Source organism: Artemia sp. Qi Xiang Cuo, chromosome 2 (assembly GCF_049724085.1).
Source record: "Artemia sp. Qi Xiang Cuo chromosome 2, ASM4972408v1, whole genome shotgun sequence".
In the NCBI taxonomy this organism is placed as follows: domain Eukaryota; kingdom Metazoa; phylum Arthropoda; class Branchiopoda; order Anostraca; family Artemiidae; genus Artemia; species Artemia sp. Qi Xiang Cuo.
Window position 1 is genome coordinate 38,447,147 of NC_142795.1, and position 19,850 is coordinate 38,466,996.

Below are 19,850 nucleotides of genomic sequence, written 5' to 3' on the forward strand. Positions count from 1 at the left end.
TTTGATATTATTTTGGGAAAATAGAATTGATCAATAACTTATTTCATTTTCATTAAGAAAATTTAGAATCAAAGTTGAACTTTTCTTCTTCCAGGAAAATATTTGGAACATAACTTTAAATTGTTTCATCTCTTTGAGAAAAATCTGAACTATTGAGCCGTGTCGATCCTTACTTACAGTTCGTTACCACGAACACAATAAATTGTTTCAGCCAATCGTGTATCTCCCCCGAAAAAATACTTTTCAGACAATAGTGGACGAAACTTGTAGCAATTCACCTCCTGGAAAATTCCCTCCCCATGGAAAATTCTCCTTGTGGAAAATCCCCTGCAGTGAACTCAAAATTTGGTACTTACGTGTTACCCTCGACAACACTCAAGGAATGAAGTTAAGTTAATCCTAATCGAATATCCTAAAACATGATAAAAATATAATACTTTAGTAACCAAAATATTCAAACGCTCCCAAAGAGATATACATAGCCCAATGAGACACACACGACCCCTATAACTTTGGGGAAATTGAGCATTGAATGGAGCTTAGTTGCCCCTTCAGTTTTTTGGTCGCTTAAACAGGGCACTAGAACTTTGTCCCAACTTCCACTCTCGCTTTAGAACTTATTCACGGATATCTAAAACCGTTAACGGTTAGACTGTTGCCCTAGCGGTAACCATGCCATGGTCTACACACATACCAACAATATATGTTTGTTTTTTCCATTTTCACAATGGGTTCCCAATCGAGTTCATGTCCATCGCTTAGCATTCAGGTCTTGACAAATAAAAGCCCTGATAGTCGGACCCCAACGCTCCAATCTGAACACTGACTAAGACCCCAATTCTGAGCTAGTGAATTTCAACCATTCAGGCTGGTGGACTAAGACCCCAATTCTGAGCTAGTGAATTTCCACCGTTCAGGCTGGTGGACTAAGACCCTAATTCTGAGCTATTGAATTTCCATCGTTCAGGCTAGTAGACGAAACTTGTAGCAATTCACCTCCTGGAAAAGTCCCTCCCCATGGAAAATTCTCCTTGTGGAAAATCCCCTGCAGTGAACTCAAAATTTGGTACTTACGTGTTACTCCTGACAACACTCAAGGAATGAAGTTAAGTTAATCCTAATCGAATATCCTAAAACATGATAAAAATATAATACTTTAGTAACCAAAAGATTCAAACGCTCCCAAAGAGATACACATAGCCCAATGAGACACACACGACCCCTATAACTTTGGGGAAATTGAGCATTGAATGGAGCTTAGTTGCCCCTTCAGTTTTTTGGTCGCTTAAACAGGGCACTTGAACTTTTAACCCTCTCCCCGGATTCACCCCTGTCAGTAAGTGGCAAGGGGCTGGGTTGAGGAGCGTAATTTCCTATGGGACAGAGGGGACAACTGCCTCTCTCAGACCAAATTTTCACCCCAGACCTCATTTTGCCCCCCTCCTCCCCCCCCCCCACCCCAACTGAAATTTAGTTTCTTCCAAAATGTTTTCAAAAATAAGAAAAGAAACTAGAGTATTTCACTTAAAAAAAATCTATCAAACGTTATTGTCATTGATCAAACAGTCAATTAATCAAATAATACCAAAGATGAAACGACCACAGAGTAACTTCGATAATACCCGGGTTGGGTTGGGTGGGATCGGAGTCCTTTGGGGGGTGTGGTAGGGGATCTCACAACACTGTTCAAATAGAAGTTGTGTATTATAACGATCATCGACCTCATGTAACTGAATCCCAAGCTTCTGAACTCCTCCATACACCTGAACCCCTCGTGCTACTGAACCTCCCATGCAACTTGACCTCATTTAACTAATCCCCGTGTAACTGAATCCGTATGTAACTGAGATCTTTTCGCAAAAAATTCGCAAATCTCGTAAACTAAAGAAGTAATTACCCTTTTCAACATTAATGACCCCTTTTTTGCAAATGCTCGCATATCTCATTACCCCTTTTTGTATATACAAAAAATAATTGCATTACAACGAACCAAGACACGCTGGTTTTATAATACGGGTTTAATTAATTACGTAAATCTCATGACAAAGAAAGAAATCGCTTGAGTCCTCTCGCAATAGCAAACCAAACCAGATTATACCCACTTAACCAGATCAAAAAATGACAGTCACACTAGCTTGATTAGTAATTGGACTTTCAGTCCTACATTCACGGGTTTCTGCAAAGTGCTATGGACTTCATTGAAAAAATATCAGTTAAAAAAAATAAATAAACATGTATTATACTCATTCCTCTTGGCAAAAAGGTGTAATGACCTATTCTTAACCATTGCAATACCTTTACGCAAATATCTTTTCGCAAAAAATTCGCAAATCTCGTAAACTAAAGAAGTAATTACCCTTTTCAACATTAATTACCCCTTTTTTGTAAATGCTTGCATATCCCATTACCCCTTTTTGCAATGGTTAATCAAACATCTCCGATTGTAAAAGCATTAAAAAATTAACTTTGAAACTGCGTCATGACCTGTAGGCCGCAAATAAAACAGGATGGAACATAAAGTCCTCAAAGTATAAGTTAACATACTAAAAACCTGTTTGTACGGGGGCGTTGTAGAATAACATGGTATTTGCTATAGCTTCCATAGAAGTATTAGGCCATGTGAGAGGATACTCACTCTCTTTGAAAAGGTGTAGAGCTTCCATAGAATTCCATATGATATTTCAAATTGCTATAGCTTCCATAGAATAACATTGTATTTGCTATAGCTTCCATAGAAGTAGTACCTTGCTTACTACTTGCGTTTCTTGAGTTTTTTTTATGTTAACTTCCCCCCCCCCGGACAAAAATTTCTTGTGTAAAAGATCCCGCGGAAAAAAACCTGGATATGGTCATCAGAGTACACTAGGTAAAGCAATGGTTGGACCACAGAGTACAATCATTCCCTGTCATAACAGTTAGACGAAGCTTGAACGCGATGCAGCTCCTCGGTGGACATTTAATACAGGAGAAAAATAAGCGACGTCACAATTTTTTAATATGTAGTTGGCGTGGGCCTGGGGCGTCGGTATTTACAGCCTGTAGGATAAGAAAAAAACAAAACAAGACGAATCGAAGGTCTAATGAGACGAAAGAAGAATTAGTAATGAAATAAGAAAAGATAAGATTGGTATGAGAATGCAAAGACGAACAAAAGACGAGTTTATAAGTATAATTTTCAGCGAGAGATTCAACCTAGTTAAGAGCGCGCCGCAATTTGATCATTTTTTTCTCAAAGGGAAAGCATACAAACGGAGTCATATCGGGGCTTAATAATCAAGTCATATAAACTTAGGCAAGCAAGACCAGCGGTGGGTCGAGAGAAAAGAGTAATAAAATACGTTTGCTTTACAATAGAATTAAATTCCGTTATTCGCTAGACTCATCCGTTTGATGATAGAATTGTGGCGGGGGAGGGTTTCAGTGTTAGAGGAAGCGAGGGGTATACCATAAGAAAAATATCTGATAAGGAGTTTTACATATTTTGCAACTTCGTCGCAGAATATTAACAATAATAGTAGCAAGAATTGTTTTATATTGATCTTCCATTACAATTCTTTCCGTTTGCTTTAATTTTCTGAAAGCTCATTAAGAATTCCACGACAAACTGTTGAGCAGACTGTTAACTAAAAACTCATTGAAAATTCCATGACAAACTGTTAACCTTGACAGAAGTTTCGTGCGTCATGGATGTGGCATTTTTGCTGTACGGCTGCTGTAAGTGTAAAGCACGGACAAACGCAACTGGGCTCCAGAAGACGATCGAATTGTTCTGACTATCTTTCAATTGCACTAAATAGAAGAAATTATGCAGGCGACGAACTCGCTGTCTCAATAGCTCCAAGCTTTGGCGGATAAGATGAAACGAGAGTACTTAGAGACTTTCGACCTTCTACTAGCCGGACTTAACAGAAGGTTCACGGATAACTTCCCGGGAACACACTCAAAGCCATGGATCCAAGCTCGACCAAGCTTATGGACACAAAGTTGCTCAAGCGGTTTTCTGCTCTTTACGACGAGCTGGATATCGACGATTTTATTCTCGAATATCAAGCTTACATTGCGAAGTGTTTCTCTGTCCATAAGGCGAAAAGTCCCGTGAACTTCATAGACATTGTCCAAAATCCGCATTTTTTACTAATGTGGCACGAAGCGAATCGACAGGAGGGGTGGGGGACTGATGGATTTTTGTCCATCCCAAGATTTGGCGTACCGAGTGCGAGGGACCAAACGAAGCTGGATCTACTGGTACTATATATGTAGTACATAATTATTGGATATATTGTTCTGTAAGAGGCTTGAGGGGACGAAACTTCTCCTCATATGGCGGTGATGATTGCTCAGTTTTGAATAATCATACTTTATTTCAAAAAGCAAACGCAATAAATGAGCTCTTTTTCTCGAAGCAGGGCTGTGTAAAAGATAGATTTTAATTTAAATTTATTTTTGATAAGGAGGTAGTATTCCTCACATTTATGTTAACCCTGGGCATACCGTTAAAAATAAAAAAATAAAATATTCTTTTGCGTCTTTTGAAATGAAACTTTAAGTATTTTTAATTAACACTTAAAACGAACGGTAATTACTTCGTATATGAGGTTAGCTGCCCCTCTGTGAGTCACCAGTCTTTATGCTAGTCTTTGACTTTTTGTTCCAATGGTTTAAGAACGACTCTTCAAACACAAGGGCCATTTATTTGGATTTAAAAGTGTTTTTCAAGCAGCATAAACTTTGGCGTAAAAATCATTGGGTCGAGCAGGGGGCACCTACACTCATATAAAAAATGGTTTTTGTTCGTTATAAGTGTTAATGTCGCTCTTTACTTTCGTTTGGCAAAGCTTGTGTTTTCATTTAATACCATACTAGATTGGACACTTTTTGTTCAGTAAAAATGGTCAGTTGTAACACCTTGATAAAGAATAATTAGCTAGGACACCAACTAGGGCGCAAAGAGGAGGGCATTATCTCCCCATATATTTTTATAATACCCTTTTTGCTATCTTCATTTTAAGATAGAAGGTACCCCTCCCCCCCATTAAAAAATATGTTTGTATTTTCAGTTGAAAAAAAAACTTACCCCCTCTCATATCTCTGTGAATCGACATCCTTGATAATCATAGCAAAAGACTTAACGAATCTGATAAATTTCAAGCGTGCATCTATAACTTATTTTTCGTCGTGTAGGATCCCAGCATACCCTCAGGATCAGGAATCAATGTCAGTGGTATGTGGCATGGCCGTATCCAGGGGGGGTAGGCGGTTTGACCCCCCCCCCCACCCGAAATGTTTGTCTGACTCGTAAAAACGCAACGAAAATGGACAAAAACAAATTTTGTATGCGTTTTTTAAGTTTTTTTGTCAACCCACCCCCCCCCCCTCCCAAATTTTTTTTTTAGTAAAATCCCCTCCAAAAAAAATCCTGGATATGGCCCTGGTAGGCCTATGCGTTGCAGCATAGGTGAAATGCTGCAAATAGGGGAACATCAAGAAAAACTCAAGAAATTATCAACCAAAAATTATTATAACCTTGAGATTTTGAAGTGGGGTCACGGGTACCAAAGAAGCTATCCCCATGTGCCTGAGAATAAATTATTCTGTTAATTACACTTTGGCGGAGGGAATAGTTAGTGCATAACAGCTTTTAATCAATAGAACAACACATGCTAAAAGTTGTGGACTGTGTACCTTCGGAAGGATTTTAACCTTTTTAGTAAAATTAAAAAACACGTTTGGGTGGAGTAGCCCTTAAATAGTAACTTATTGCTAATGAATAACTGAGATGCTTGACAGAATTAACAAGTCAGTATTTAGGAATAATAAATTCGCTGGCATACCAACGTACGAGATGCCGAAATGATTAGCGTCCTTATGCGACTCGCTGACCCTGGGTCGTATCAGTTAAAGGATTTTCCGCCATCGGCAGCCATCCACCCTAGAGGAAACAGCAAATTACCTTTCCTACCTGCACCCCATGGAAGGATTGGTTATCACCTGCGGAAGAACTTGTGAAATTCCCTATGGTTTTCTAAATGCTTTCGGTAAATGACCAACAAAGTGTTTAACTTCATGTATATTATCTTTTGATCTCCTCGCAACAAGTGATCCGCTTGCATAAAACACATCTCATTTCTATTGGTGACAACAGCCTACATATTTGAACTGTTTTTGTGCGGATAGATCTTTCCGCTCTACCATGTATTTCACCTTGAAATAGCATGATTTACGTCCTAATAGTATAGAAAGCATCTTGTCTTTGGCCATTGTTACCACCTTGATGTCCTAAAACTTGCCCCCCTCTCGATCCTCAAATAATAGAATTATACATATGTTTCAAATTCTTACCAAGTTCACTTTTCTGTAAATAAGTGACTTTTCAGTTTTCTGTAAATAATTGACCCCTCATAAGAAATAATATCCTATTATTCTCCGAAAAAAATCCTGCAAACAGACCTGCCATGGACAGTTACTTAAACTGCTTAAACAGTAAAATTACGATACTATTTTGGCTTTAAAGTTGAATATACTAACAAAATTAATTGTTAAACTTCCATTTTCATGTGCATCAACTATATGTGTGCAACATATATAGTGCAACATGTGCAACAACTATGTATGAAAACTTATGGTAACAAAGCTTACGTTTAGAAGTAAGAATTATCTTATTTTTTGGTTTATTTTGGCTTATAAATGGGACTCTTTCCCCTGTATACACATGCGTGTAAACAGATTTCCCTTGAAAGCCAGCCTGTTATGCGATATCCCTCACAATATTCATTCATAGCATCCTTTGGGAGGGGAGAGCATGAATTCATCGTGTGCCCGGCTTCAGACACAGACGTGGGACATACGAAATGTTTTTCCGTGTATGTGAGGGAGACAAAAATGAGGCAAATTATATGAAAATCTTAGGACCCCAAGGCGATAACAATAAAATGATACAATTTGTGAGGGTATAGGGTTCGAAGCAGTGGCGGATCCATGGGAGGGGCGAGGGCCCCCCCCTAACGTAGTCTAAAGTAGCGTAGTTTACTTAATTAACGTGAGTATGCGTTGAACAAACTTGCTCCTAACGCAAGTTTAGCAGATCAACCTATTTTGCCCCCCCCCTAAAAAAAATCCTGGATCCGCCCCTGGTTCGAAGATGGTACATGCACGCATAGATTGTATGGTCTTTGTCAGATCTTTTCGCAAGTTTAATTAAGTATTTTCATACGATATATTTTTCAATAAGTTATTATACTTTTAAAACAGTAATTTTATAAACAGGCACGTGGGCCTACTGAATGAGACTTAGTAATTTGTTGTGCAATAAAATTCTTAATCTCTTTCTTGTTTTACTGATTTATTCTTATTTTATTCTTTTCAAATTTTCTTTTCAGCAAAGTTGTACTGTTTACCATGCAGCATGTTTAAAAAGAGGCAGAATCTTTGAAGGTGCCGCTTTCCTTCTATTTGTAGTTTGCCGACTCGTTCTTATCTTGTATGCTACAACATATTTACCTGCATCAGGTAACGTCTACATGGTTTGTACTACTGCTAATTAACACCATAATCTTGTCAACTAGATTATTCGACATAAGTGTGGCATTTAAAATTGTATTCTTATCGTAAACAGTAAGAATTCGCAACTACAAAACACGTAGCTAGGTTGCAAATCGATATAGGCCTACTTGGGAGAAAAAGGGGTAGTCTGCCTGACCATTTGGCGGGATATTATTTTCAAAACAACTTTCTTTGTATTGGACGCATTTTTTTAGGGTTTCGTCTTATTGTTTGTGCTTTTTATGGGTATACTGGGACCTCCAGTGATAATTTTGACTTCCAAAAGTAGCATGATCATGAAAAAAGGCTTACAATCTAGAAACTATGAGAGAAACTAGTAATATTTTGAAGAGATCTTTAAATTTCGTTTCGAATCAAAAGATAACAAGTGGGTTAGACACAGGGCAAGTACGAGGCTTGCATGAAAAAGCGGTTATTATAAGTTGCAGTAAAAAGTTGTTTCGTACAAAAATGTACTTTGAAGTCTTTGGACTGAGAGGTTTCAACCTTCTTTGGAGCTTCTTCCAAAAAATTGTATCATTCAAATTTGTCTAAGGGTCCTTGATTTAAGGTTTGAGAAAGATTTGTGTTGATCAAGGCTGTACCCAGCGGGGGTGGTTAGGGGGTTTGAACCTCTCCCGAACTTTTTTTTGACTCGTAAAACCGTAACAAAAATGGATATAAACAAATTTTGCATGTGTTTTTTGATATTTTTTGTGTACCCTCCCCCCCCGAAAAAAAATCTTTGAGTAAAACCCCCTCCGAAAAAAAAAATCCTGGGTACGGCCTTGGTGTTGGTGATAATTCTATGGCAATATCTGCCCCCCTTACTATTTGTCCAACAGCTTAAATCAATTTTGTAGTTTTATTACCAATTTTATGGCCCAAACCTTCCCCTGCGAAATTTGGAGAATCAGGTGCAAATGTTTGCCTGTTGAACATAAGCTGACATTATATTGTTACATAATACTAAGCGAATATGAAAAATGTATGGGCGGCAATGAATTTGTACCTGTTTAACGAGTCGTTTGCCCTATATAATGAAGTTAGGACTACCCCTTTACCCTCTTATTGATGCTCTTTGTTGTGTAATGAAGCATAGTTTGCAAACTCGAGGTCAACATAAACTACTTGCGAGCTACATGATTGCACTTATGGATAAATGCATTTTATGCAAATATGGGCTTAATTTGAAAAAAAAATAGCAAGTTACATGCGCTAAAAAGAAACTCGGTTTTGGGCCCCAAAATCTTGAACTTTCCTGAATTTCTTGGACTTTCTTATTCAGTTTACGAAATATTTTTTTTTATCTCAATCAATTTTATAGTTTTATCGCCAGTTTTCTGGCCCAACCGACCCACCCCCTATTTGATAATAAAAGTATCGAATATTTTTTAGTATTATTGCCCCCCCCTCCAAAAAATTATGTGTGTGACTGTTCCTGTCTAAAGTGTCATTAGTTACGCTTCTTTTTTTGTTTAAGTTTTACTTATGTAGAATTTTCAAAATGACAAAGTTTGGAACCAGCTTCTTTCCTAGAAGGAAAAACAAGAAATAGGCTATAATGGATTCTGTTAAACGATTCTTAGCCTGTTTAAAATCCGAATGATCGGTACTCGGAACATTCAGACCTTGGAATTTGCATAATATTGGTGTAAAAAAAAAACACAGAAAAACAAATATTTACAATGGTTCTATTTCTCAAGAATCGACAAATATTGAATAACAAAAATAAGTATGTTAAATATTAGATTTATATTAAGATATTAGAAATAAAGTTTACTAGCCTAATAGTTTTTTTTTAACTAAATACCCTTTTTATGGTGTAGGTTTTACGCATACTTAGACTAACTAAAAATCGGACTAAATTTTTGAAACTATTACATTCAAATATGTTCAAAATGAAAAAAAAATTATTAATGCAGAGCCATTTTGGAGGGGAAAACTCTGAAACTCTCAATGTTATTTGTAGTAGATTTTGTTCGTTTTAAGTGTTCATTGATTATTCATGTATTTTCTTTCTGTTTCGGGCTTCGTTTATTCCTTCATAGTGTTTTCTATTCGTTTTGAGTTTACTTAGTAGGCTATATGACTTTATTTCTGGTCAGTTTAGCTTTGAATACTGGTTTTTACTTCCCTTTAAATATTTTTTTTGCATCAATTTCTGTTCGTTTACAATTTGGCACAATTCTATCAAGAGTTATAATCTTTGTAGCACTTGCAAATTTATCTGAATTTTTTCTGCTTGTGAACTAGAATGTTGGATTGCAAATTAAATTTTAATATTCAGTCTAAATTTTAAATTAGCCTGTTTTATGCAGCAATTTTTTAGATAATATTTTAATTAAGAACTTGGTGATGGATTTTCAATCATACACAATGCCATATCCATGAGGGTTACCGGGTTTTACCCCCCCCTCCCCCGAAATTTTTGCGCGAATTATAAAAAAATTAAAACAATTTGTTTTGCCATATCCAGGGGGTTTACCGGGTTTGAGCCCCCTCCCCCAGACGCTTTTGCACGAATCATAAAACATTAAAAAAATTCATATATAAAAAACTAATGTGTTTTTCAAAGTATTTGCAAGCCCCACCCCACCCCCCACCCCTAAACCGAGCAAAATTCCTGAATTATACAGTTTGATAATGTGTGTATAATATTTGGGCTTCTATAGGGCTTAAGCCGTCCTGCTGGCACCTGAATATAGACTTATCTTATTCCAGCTTTTTACTTAACTGAAAGTAAGGAGCGACGTTAAAACTTAAAACGAACAGAAATTATTCCGTACACGAAAGGGACTGTCCCCTCCTCAACGCCTCGCTCTTTACGCTTAAGTTTTTTATTTTTTAAAAAAAATATGAAAAAGTCAAACTTTAGCGTAAAGAGAGAGGCGTTGAGGAGGGTATAGTCCCTTTCATATACGGAATGATTTCTCTTCGTTTTAAGTTTTAACATTGCTCCTTACTTTCAGTTAAGAAAACTTGTTTTTTTATTTAATTTTTGAACTTTTTTGAATTAAGGCAGGTTTTGATTTTGGCTCTCTCGAAACTTGAAAGGGGCTGTCCCCTCCTCAACACCTCGATCTTTACGCTAAAGTTAGACTCTTTCTCACAACTTTTTTTTTTAACAATAAAAAACTTTATAGTAGAGTGATTCGTTGAGGAGGGGACAGCCCTTTCATACACGGAATAATTTCTGTTCGTTTTAAGTTTTAATGTCGCTCCTTACTTTCAGTTTAAAAAACTTGTTTTTCGTATTTAATTTTTGAACGTTTTTAAATTAATGCATGTTTTTATTTTGGCTCACCGTACTTGTATAATTAAAACAAAATTTGCATATTCATTTTACTTTTATTTGGTTAAATGGCTTTCTCGAAAGTTGTTTAATTTTATTTAAGAACGTTTTCATTAGCAATAAATATTACGAACTTCTATATTCATATATTTTTAATACGTATATTAGGGGGTTCCCCCCTGGTCAATACCTTGCTCTTTGCGCTAAAGTTTGAATTTTGTTCATTTTTTTTTAAAAATGACCCTTAATCACAAAGCCCGTTTCAAAAAATTAAATTAACTTTCAGTCCTCCCCCCGGGGGCTTCGGGGGATTAAGTCATCCTTAAAGACATAGTTATCATATTTTCGACCATGCTGAACAAAATGGCTATTTCAAAATTTTGATCGGGTGACTTTGGGAAAAAATGAGCGTGAGAGGGGGGCCTAGTGGCCCTCCATTTTTTTCGTCACTTAAAAAGGATACTAGAACTTTTAATTTCCGTTCCAATGAGCCCTCCCACGCTATTCTAGGATCACTGGGTCGATACAATCACCCCTGGGAAAAAAACAACAAAAAACAAATAAACACGCATCCGTGATCTTTTTTTTCTGGCAAAAAATTCAAAATTCCACATTTTTCTAGATAGGAGCTTGGAACCTCTACAGTAGGGTTCTCTGATACGCTGAATCTGATGGTGTGATTTTCATTAAGGTTCTATAGCTTTTAGGGTGTCTTTCCCCCTTTTTATGAAAATCAGCCAAATTTTCTTAGCCGATTAAATATTGGTCGATAGGACTAAACTTGATAAAACTTATATATTTGCAATCAGAATTAAAATCTGTTTTTTTATGTATCTATTGATATCAAAATCCCGTTTTCTAGAGTTTCGGTTACTATTGAGCCGGGGTGCTCCTTACTTACAGTTCGTTACCACGAACTGTTTGATACATGTGTGTTTGTATAGATAACTGGCTCGTTTTCAAACGGATTGTTATTTTTGTCTTTCGAAAAAGTAAATTTGGCTTTTGTAAAATAATTTTTGTTTTTTTAAGGATGCCTTTCAACCTTATTAACGACTTTTTTTTGCAAGAGATACGATGGGGGATTATTTTATTATAAGGTCCAGATAAAAGTCTTACTCCTTTCTACAAAAGAAATGTCTGTGTTAAGGTAAAATGTGATTGTTGCAGAGACATCAATCAGAGATCGGTGTTGTTGGTGCAGGGGAGTTTGAGAGCCCTCTTCATGCCTTCAACCATACCGTCAAAAGTAGATCCAATTGTAAGGATAGACAGAAGCTACGGTGGAATAGCTGTGGGCCGAGGTACGGGGCAGCAAAGCTATCGAGTCAACGGTCAGAGACTACAGCGTTGCAGACTTGAAAGATTTTCTTGGGGTTGATTGCCTGAAATTGGTGTCCTTTACTTAGCTTACTGAGGATTTAAGAGAATAGTCGAAAGGGCTGAGATTCATTTGAAATTTGGCAGATAGTAGCCTACCTACAACCAAAACCTGTCTGCCAAACTTCAAATGGATCTAGATACTTTCGTAAGAAAGGTGGGGCTCGAAAGTAGCGTATGCCGCTGGAAATCCACCGCCATGGTCTCATTGGCCCAAAGAGCTTGCCTTTTAAAGTTTGAAGTTTCAAAAAGGATTTTAATTTCAAAACAAGAACGTAAAAAGACACTAAACACAATTCCTTGCGCATTGATGAACGTTTGGGCTCTTAGATAATGCGTTACTCTAAATCTCCGTCCTCCTGCCTTCTTAAATCTCCGTCCAGAATCGCCATTAGTTACAAATTAATTCAATACGACTCTCCCTCCGCTCACATCCCTTGATGTATCAAACAAAACTATAATAAATAATAATAGCATCATAAAAGCATAATAATAAATCAAATAAATATAAAAAATAAACATTTAATCCTTTGGATATTTTTCAAATTTCTTTTTAAAGGAGCTGAGAGACCTACATGATTTCAGTCCCTTCGGAAGAACATTCCACTCCCTAGCAGATAGATTTAAGTTTCTCGAACAATTCCAGTTTAGCTAGGTGTAAGATGTCCATTTTTCCACAATTCTATATTGAAGGACAGCTACCCTTCTTTCTTTCAGGGCCCTTATTGAGATCTTTTGACCCTTCTGAATGTAATAAATACTCCAAAATTTGTATCCAATGCTATCGTGGGCTGCTAGGTTACCTGGGGCCGAATAAGGGCACTGCAAGAAAGGTTGTTGTCCTTCAATAGCTTTCAGCTCTTATAGGGCATTGGGACTTTCAATTTACGATCGAATGTACCTCATCCCAAGTTTCCATGATCTTCGTAGTTTCTATGATCTGTACGAAATGGTCAGGAAAAAACAAATAATGTATGGGAGACTCTTCACTCATTATTGATTTTCAGTAGTTTCTTATGATTGTCGTGTAATTCGCCATTTTTTCTACGTTAACGATTATGCCCATTGTTAATTCGAAGTCCCCCACAATGTATTCGGGTCGCAGGGACGTAAGCAAGGGGGGCACGGGACCCCAGAATCTCGAGATTAAAATCCAACTTTTTCATAGTTTCTGGACACTTCTCATGAAGATTTTCCAATGAAATTTGCTTTTATTATCCCCCCCCCAAAAAAAACAAACAATTCTGCGTATGTGCCAGTCCTGTCACATCTATTGTCTGTAGAACGTTCAAGATTTTTCAGGAAGGGGGCTCAGCTACTCGTTGTAGCTCTGCGTCTCGGGTTTTGCTCTGACCTATACGCTCCCACATTTTATAAATTATATTGTTGCATGAATCATATGACTGTTTTGTTTTCCATGTTCTACTCCTCCTTTTATATAAAAAATCATCGTAGGTTCATTTACGCATATTTTTCTTTCATTTCTATTTCTTTTGGTTATTTACAATGATCTGACAAAGCGGAAATACCTAGATTCAAAAAATTAGGAGTATTTGTATCTCTCCTTATCCGCTCATTAACAAAGTGTCAAATGACCACAAAAATATTTAGTGTCAACACCTTGCTGCTAAATATGGGGTTCGAACCCTAAGCTATGATTGCTTTATTATTATTGTACATTTCACTATTTTGAGCAGTTTGAAGCAGAGAATAATAAAGAAGGACGAGCCTTAAATAATAAAATGGATAGCAAATTTTGGGACCTGAGGCGTTCTGTGATTGGCTGTTCGGCAATAGCCAATCATAAATTTGTATTCATGCACCATTAGTGGGAGGGTCTAGCTGTCATTGAGGTAAGCTAATTTCCGAAATCAGTTTGTAAAGTGGTTTTTGCTAAGAAAGTTGTGTGAAATGTCGATGTATGATGGGATGGGGATGTTTCCAGCGCATACAAGTTCTAGTTTATCTCACCAGCATACTGCCGCTATGCTAGCAGCTAGACAAGGTGCTTCAAATATGACTCATCCTTATTTGTATCCACGTGACTATGGATACCCCCAACATTTTGTGAACGTAAATCCTGGAATGGAACATATAATCCCAGAGTATCAGCAGGGATTTGTTTTTCCTCCCAACCCAGAATGGCATCAAAACCACTTTCAGCCGTGTCATCGTCAACAGACCTATGAACAAGAGTGGAATGGTGACGGACATTCACAAGGGGCACCAACACCAGATTCAAGCCCTGGTGGATTACAGATTGCCCATTCTAGTCCCCAAGAACATTACCAGTATGCTCAAAAGTTTTTACAGCAAATACCACATAATGACTCAGTGACAGTAACAGTTGTAAATAATCAGCCAGGACTTAATCACGGTACACCAGATTCGGGTGTAACAGTAAGTGACGGAATTAGTTCTATCGCTTCCCCTAGCATGATGCAAAGACCCCTTTCGATCCGATCGCCTTATGAATGGATGAAAAAACAGAGTTTTCACTGTAACATGCCGCCTGGAAGTAAGTCATTTGTTTAAAGTGTAAATATGCACACTTATTGCTTTCTCATTACAAATATATTAGGCGAAATTGACCTATAGATTTAATCTCGGTAATCATGGCCGGAAGAAAAGATCGCGGCATAACTTCTGTTGATGGTGATAGAGCATAAGAAAGGAGTTTAAAATTACACCGCATTTTTTGCTGTACCGGGTGTACGTAGATTTTTATTTCCGGTGGCAGAATTTGTCCAAACAGCAAAAATAGTCGAAGTACATTTTTTTCTTGGAAGGGGGGGGAGGTAATAAAAAGTTTTCGAGAAGACCCTGAGTATCCTAACATTGTTAACTATATTTAGCATCGTTAGCGCCACAATTCTGGTAGGTCTACTATCTTTGGAGGAAGTAGAAGATTTTTTATTCACCCCCACTTCCTTTCACTTCTAAACGGGTCTGTATGCAGAGAGGGGGCTATGGGTCTGCCCCTATTTCTTCCCATTGCCAATATTATAATTGTAAAGGTTTCTTCATATAATCTTTAGTTTTATTTTTATAAGCCTACTGTTTGTTATGTTTTATTTTTAGTGTGATTCCCTCCCCCCCCTTGAATAAGACTGTTTATAAATAAGTTATTGCAGTCTTGCTTCTAGGCTCCTGAGGCTCTTAGATGTTTGTCTTACCAAAAGAAAGCTTTGGAACCAATCACATTTTAAATCTTAGATTGCTATATTTTATGTTGATGTTCTTTCCTATACATTTTTAATTGTTGTGTGTTTAGACAGGTTTTCCTCAATCCCTAGAATAATATATCAGTCACTGATAAATGTGGGATATGATACAATGGCTTCGATTGGGAGAAGATAAAAGGGCCAAGTGCCCCCCTAGATTTAGGAAAATACCTTTTTGGAAGTATGTCATTGAAAATGACACACTTCGGGGACGGGGGAACCCCAGTCCCCCAGATTTTCTTGGTTCCTTTATTCCTTGTTTTTTCACTTTAAAAAAAAAATTGTCAATTTGGTCAATTATGGGCACCTTTGTCATATTGGGCGGTACTCGTCTATTATATAAAACACACTCGAGAAGTGAAGTTAGGTGAATGCTACCAGAACGCATAAATAATTCTTGAACATCCATGGTGAGACACTATGCTCATCACTACTAATCAAAGCAAACTGACCGGTGTCCTCAAGAATCGCGATAATAATGAGCTAAAATGAACTAGGTCAAGAATCGTGTTAATAATGAACTTTTCTTTGTCTGAGAAGGTCAGCAAACGCCGAGGCTCCCAATTTAATAATTCACAAATGATACACAATTTTGCTAATAAAGTATTATATTTTCATCATATTTTATTGTCACCAAACTTCACTTCTCGAGTGTGTTTTATATAATAGCCGAGTAGGCTACCCATCGCCCCCAAGATTTTGCTTTTTGGCACCCTTATCACACTCCCCTCCCCCCAATATTTTGCTCTAGATCTGCCCCTATGTAGTGGTGAATTGTTTTAGACACAATTTTTAGTTATTTTAATGTATTTCGACAGGTTAATCTAAAATCTGCATATAAAATCCTATCTGGCGAACTTCTCCAGACCTCAATTGATCTATAAAATCTTTGTTTATAGTTTTGAACTGACTAAATGTTGGCTAATATATTTGTACCTATATTTGTCTAGGAGACTATATATATATATATATATATATATATATATATATATATATATATATATATATATATATATATATATATATATACGCCTAAACAGGGGTGTCGTTTCGGGGGACGGGCACTTGCCCCCTCCCAATAATTTAGAGAGAAAAATTATTATATAGCCTATTCCCAGAAATGGTTTATTAACTAATACCTTAATACACGTTATAATGATTATTAAACTATAAGTAATTTTAATGAGTAAAGACAAATATGAACGGTATGACTGCTAATGCCCTAATACTCGTTAATTCTCGTGAGACTGTTCGTTTGCCACCATTTTCCCCCAAGTTGATGATAATTTTACAGAAATTAATGTACCAAAATTCAATGCAAAATTTACTCCGAAAGTAATTTTTATCGTTATCGTACCAGCTGTTAATTTGCCCTCACCTCAAGAGAACAATTAATTTCTCTTCAACGCTATCAAGTTTTTATCGCGCCAGGAACACGCTCAAGACGCTCACTTGCGGTGATTGAGGCTTTGAAAATTATCCAATCCTTATTCTTATAGCTAAATTAAATTATTGTAGCCCCTGCCCTTTAAAGCTTTTCGGTTTTTTAATCTACAACTTAGAGCACCACTTGAAGATTTCATGTTTCTTAAACATCCTTAGCATTAATGTTTACAGCTAACATAGCTGTTAGATATTCGTATTTTTACCAAAATTAATGAAAGTTCTCGTTTGTCTGGTAGTCGTAAGTGTTTTGAAGTTTCGGATCAAGCATACAAATAGAGGGCTATATGGTTGGCCTCCCTTCAAAAATCTTGCTTTCTCATTTCTTCCATCGCAAATTTCATCTGGTACTAGATAAATACTATGGAATATAAAGGGAGATTGCGAATAATCGTACGAATTTCCTTTAACCAAACTTCACTCTTGTGCAATGTGGAGCAGCCTTTCTTGAAAACACTTAGAGTTCTGATGTCAACGTTTGCATATAAACAAATACAACTTTCTCTTTGCCCCTTTCAATCCACATTATCATGGACACTGAAAAACATCAGCCGACTGTTTCCAATATAGAAATATCCAATCGTAACTACTTATTGACTTTATTTGCTCACAGTAGCCTTCCTTGTCCATTTTGATGAAGGAATATACCGTTTTGGAGATATCTGTAAATTTATCAAACATAATTCGCAGTCAATGTCAGTGTAACGCTTCCCTAGCGGTTGATTAGGGGAAAATGAAACAGTGCCATGGGGAATAGTTGGGAAATTAAAATTGCAGTGAACAAGATAGCATCGATAGATCGCTATTAGGCAAAATATTGCGTGGCAATTAGTCAGCAAAGTGGGTACAGCAGTGTCCCAGTGTTTCTATTAGTTTCTTAATACTTATGTAGTATCCCGACCCCACTCAAGTTATTAATCTGATTAGATGAGCTAAAAACCGATTTACCATACTGCATACGGAAACAATTAGCTTAGGTTCACTGAAATAAACTACGTTGTAGCTATATTTTGATTAAATATTTGATACATAGTTCGTAATTTCGTTAGGTTAGGTTTCGTATTTACTATAATACGTTCTGAGTGGCCTGCTTTCCATAATTACCCTTTATAGTTTCCATAATTTTATTGCTAAAGTATTATATTATCGTCATATTTTGGTCTCTCTCAATAGGATTAACCTAGCTTCACTTCTTGAGTGGAATCGGGATAATACATAAGTAGGCTACAAGTTTCTTCCAAAAATAAACATAGGCTGCTACGCCATTAGTGTTTTTGTCAGAAAAAAACTAAGACTGAACGAAAAATTGATGGTAAATCTTAGCACCGTAAATCTATTTACCTATGGTATATTTCCTTAAATATGAAACATGGCAACGTCAGATGGTCCCTAGCGTTCTACTGTGATTACTGTTATTACTCAAATTGCACCAGCTATTGGAACTCATAATCCAAAGCCGTTCTCGGAATATTGCTGGTGGTCTGAAACCCGATAACCGAAAAATACAAGGGCTACTTATTCTGTAAAACTAACTTTTGGTATATTGGAATTACCAAGGACAGTGAAGACGAAATTTGACTATTTTAATTATGTATTTTATTAGAAAAAAATTGAAAATTCAATTTTTTTATGAAAACTACCTCTATATGCACTTATTTCTAGTTGTACTTGTCAAATTAGAAAAAAGAATGTAGGTGAAAATCAACAATATTAAGCTGAAAACGTGTGACATTCAGGGCGTAGCTCCAGCCTTTTTATTGGGGGAAAAATTGGTGCATATCTGGATAGTCAAAGGGCATGGACTATATAATCATTTTTCCCCAAATCGTTGGGGGGGGGGGGGTTCAATACACCCTCTCGCCCCCCTACCCCCAACGACGTCCCTCGTGGCATTAATCAGCTTACGAAGGTGTAGCTTTCCTTTTAAAGGTGTAGTGAATCAATATACTGTTAATCGCTGCTAAGATTTAACCTTTTTCTTGGGTTTATTTTAACGGTTTAGCGTGGCCACACTCACAAAAATGTGGAACTGCCTTACTCCTATATTATTCTGAAACGATCAAAAAGAAAAATCCTAGAAAATCATAGTTTTTGAGCATGAATCAGACGCCGTTTTTCGGGGCAAGGGACCATGGGACAAAAATGTCTCATGTTTGGTGTCCTTGGCATTTAAAATTAGCTCCAGTCTTCTCTAAAAAGTAAAATCTGGCAATGAATATCAATCAACATATTATTGCCTTATAGTTCAAACTCTACTTCTAATAATTTACGTTATGCTATTGGTAGTTTTACTGCCGTACAAGTAATTTCGGTAAGTTTTTCAATTAACTCACAAATGAGATAGCTAAGAAATAGACATGCCCTTAGAATCAGAATTCCATCCTATATTCAAATATAACAATAATTTTTATCGGAAATTAACTTCACCCCCCCCCCTAATGCTCAAATATATGCCCTGAGTTGTAAATATACACTGAATTTTCCGTAAGTCATTATTTTCTTCAAACTGATTTAACAGTTTTTCATTGCATGTATACAATTCAGGGTATTTATTTGCACATTAGGGGGAGCAGTAAAGTCCACTTCCGACTCAAATAAATTTTATATTTGGGTTTGGGATAAAATTTCGATTCTAAAGATATATCTATTTCTCAGCTATATTATTAGCGAGTTTGTCGGATAATTTACCGTAATTTCCCACTTGATTAATACCTTTTGGCCGTTTTCACTTGATACATTGAATTAATTCTGCAGCATTACATGTTACAAAAATACAATTTATATTCATAGTAATCTTTTTATTTACTTCTGTTGTTTATACGATTACATAAATTTTACATATAGGCCTTAGCTTTATAATGTACAAAAATAAATTATTATAAGCAAAAGGTTTGTAAGTTGGGATGCATTGCACTCGAAGGATCATAATATCCTCAATTAAAACACTGGAAACAAAAAGTAAAAGTAAA

The 19,850-nt window shown here is 36.6% G+C and overlaps 1 protein-coding gene and 1 long non-coding RNA gene across 2 annotated transcripts in view; both read left to right on the forward strand.

Annotated features, from left to right (window-relative positions):
- Nucleotides 1–7,410, forward strand: part of LOC148955207 (uncharacterized) — a 32,046-nt gene extending 24,636 nt beyond the window's left edge. Inside the window, exon 3 of the long non-coding RNA XR_016143517.1 lies at nt 7,377–7,410. This is a non-coding gene — a long non-coding RNA (uncharacterized LOC148955207). The remainder of the gene's footprint in view (nt 1–7,376) is intronic.
- Nucleotides 7,411–14,108: 6,698 nt separating this feature from the next.
- The window catches only part of cad (caudal type homeobox), a 34,914-nt gene continuing 29,172 nt past the window's right edge, over nt 14,109–19,850 (forward strand). The window contains exon 1 of the mRNA XM_089108103.1: nt 14,109–14,732. Coding sequence (XP_088964229.1) covers nt 14,126–14,732 — 607 coding nt within the window. The 5' untranslated portion in view covers nt 14,109–14,125. The remainder of the gene's footprint in view (nt 14,733–19,850) is intronic.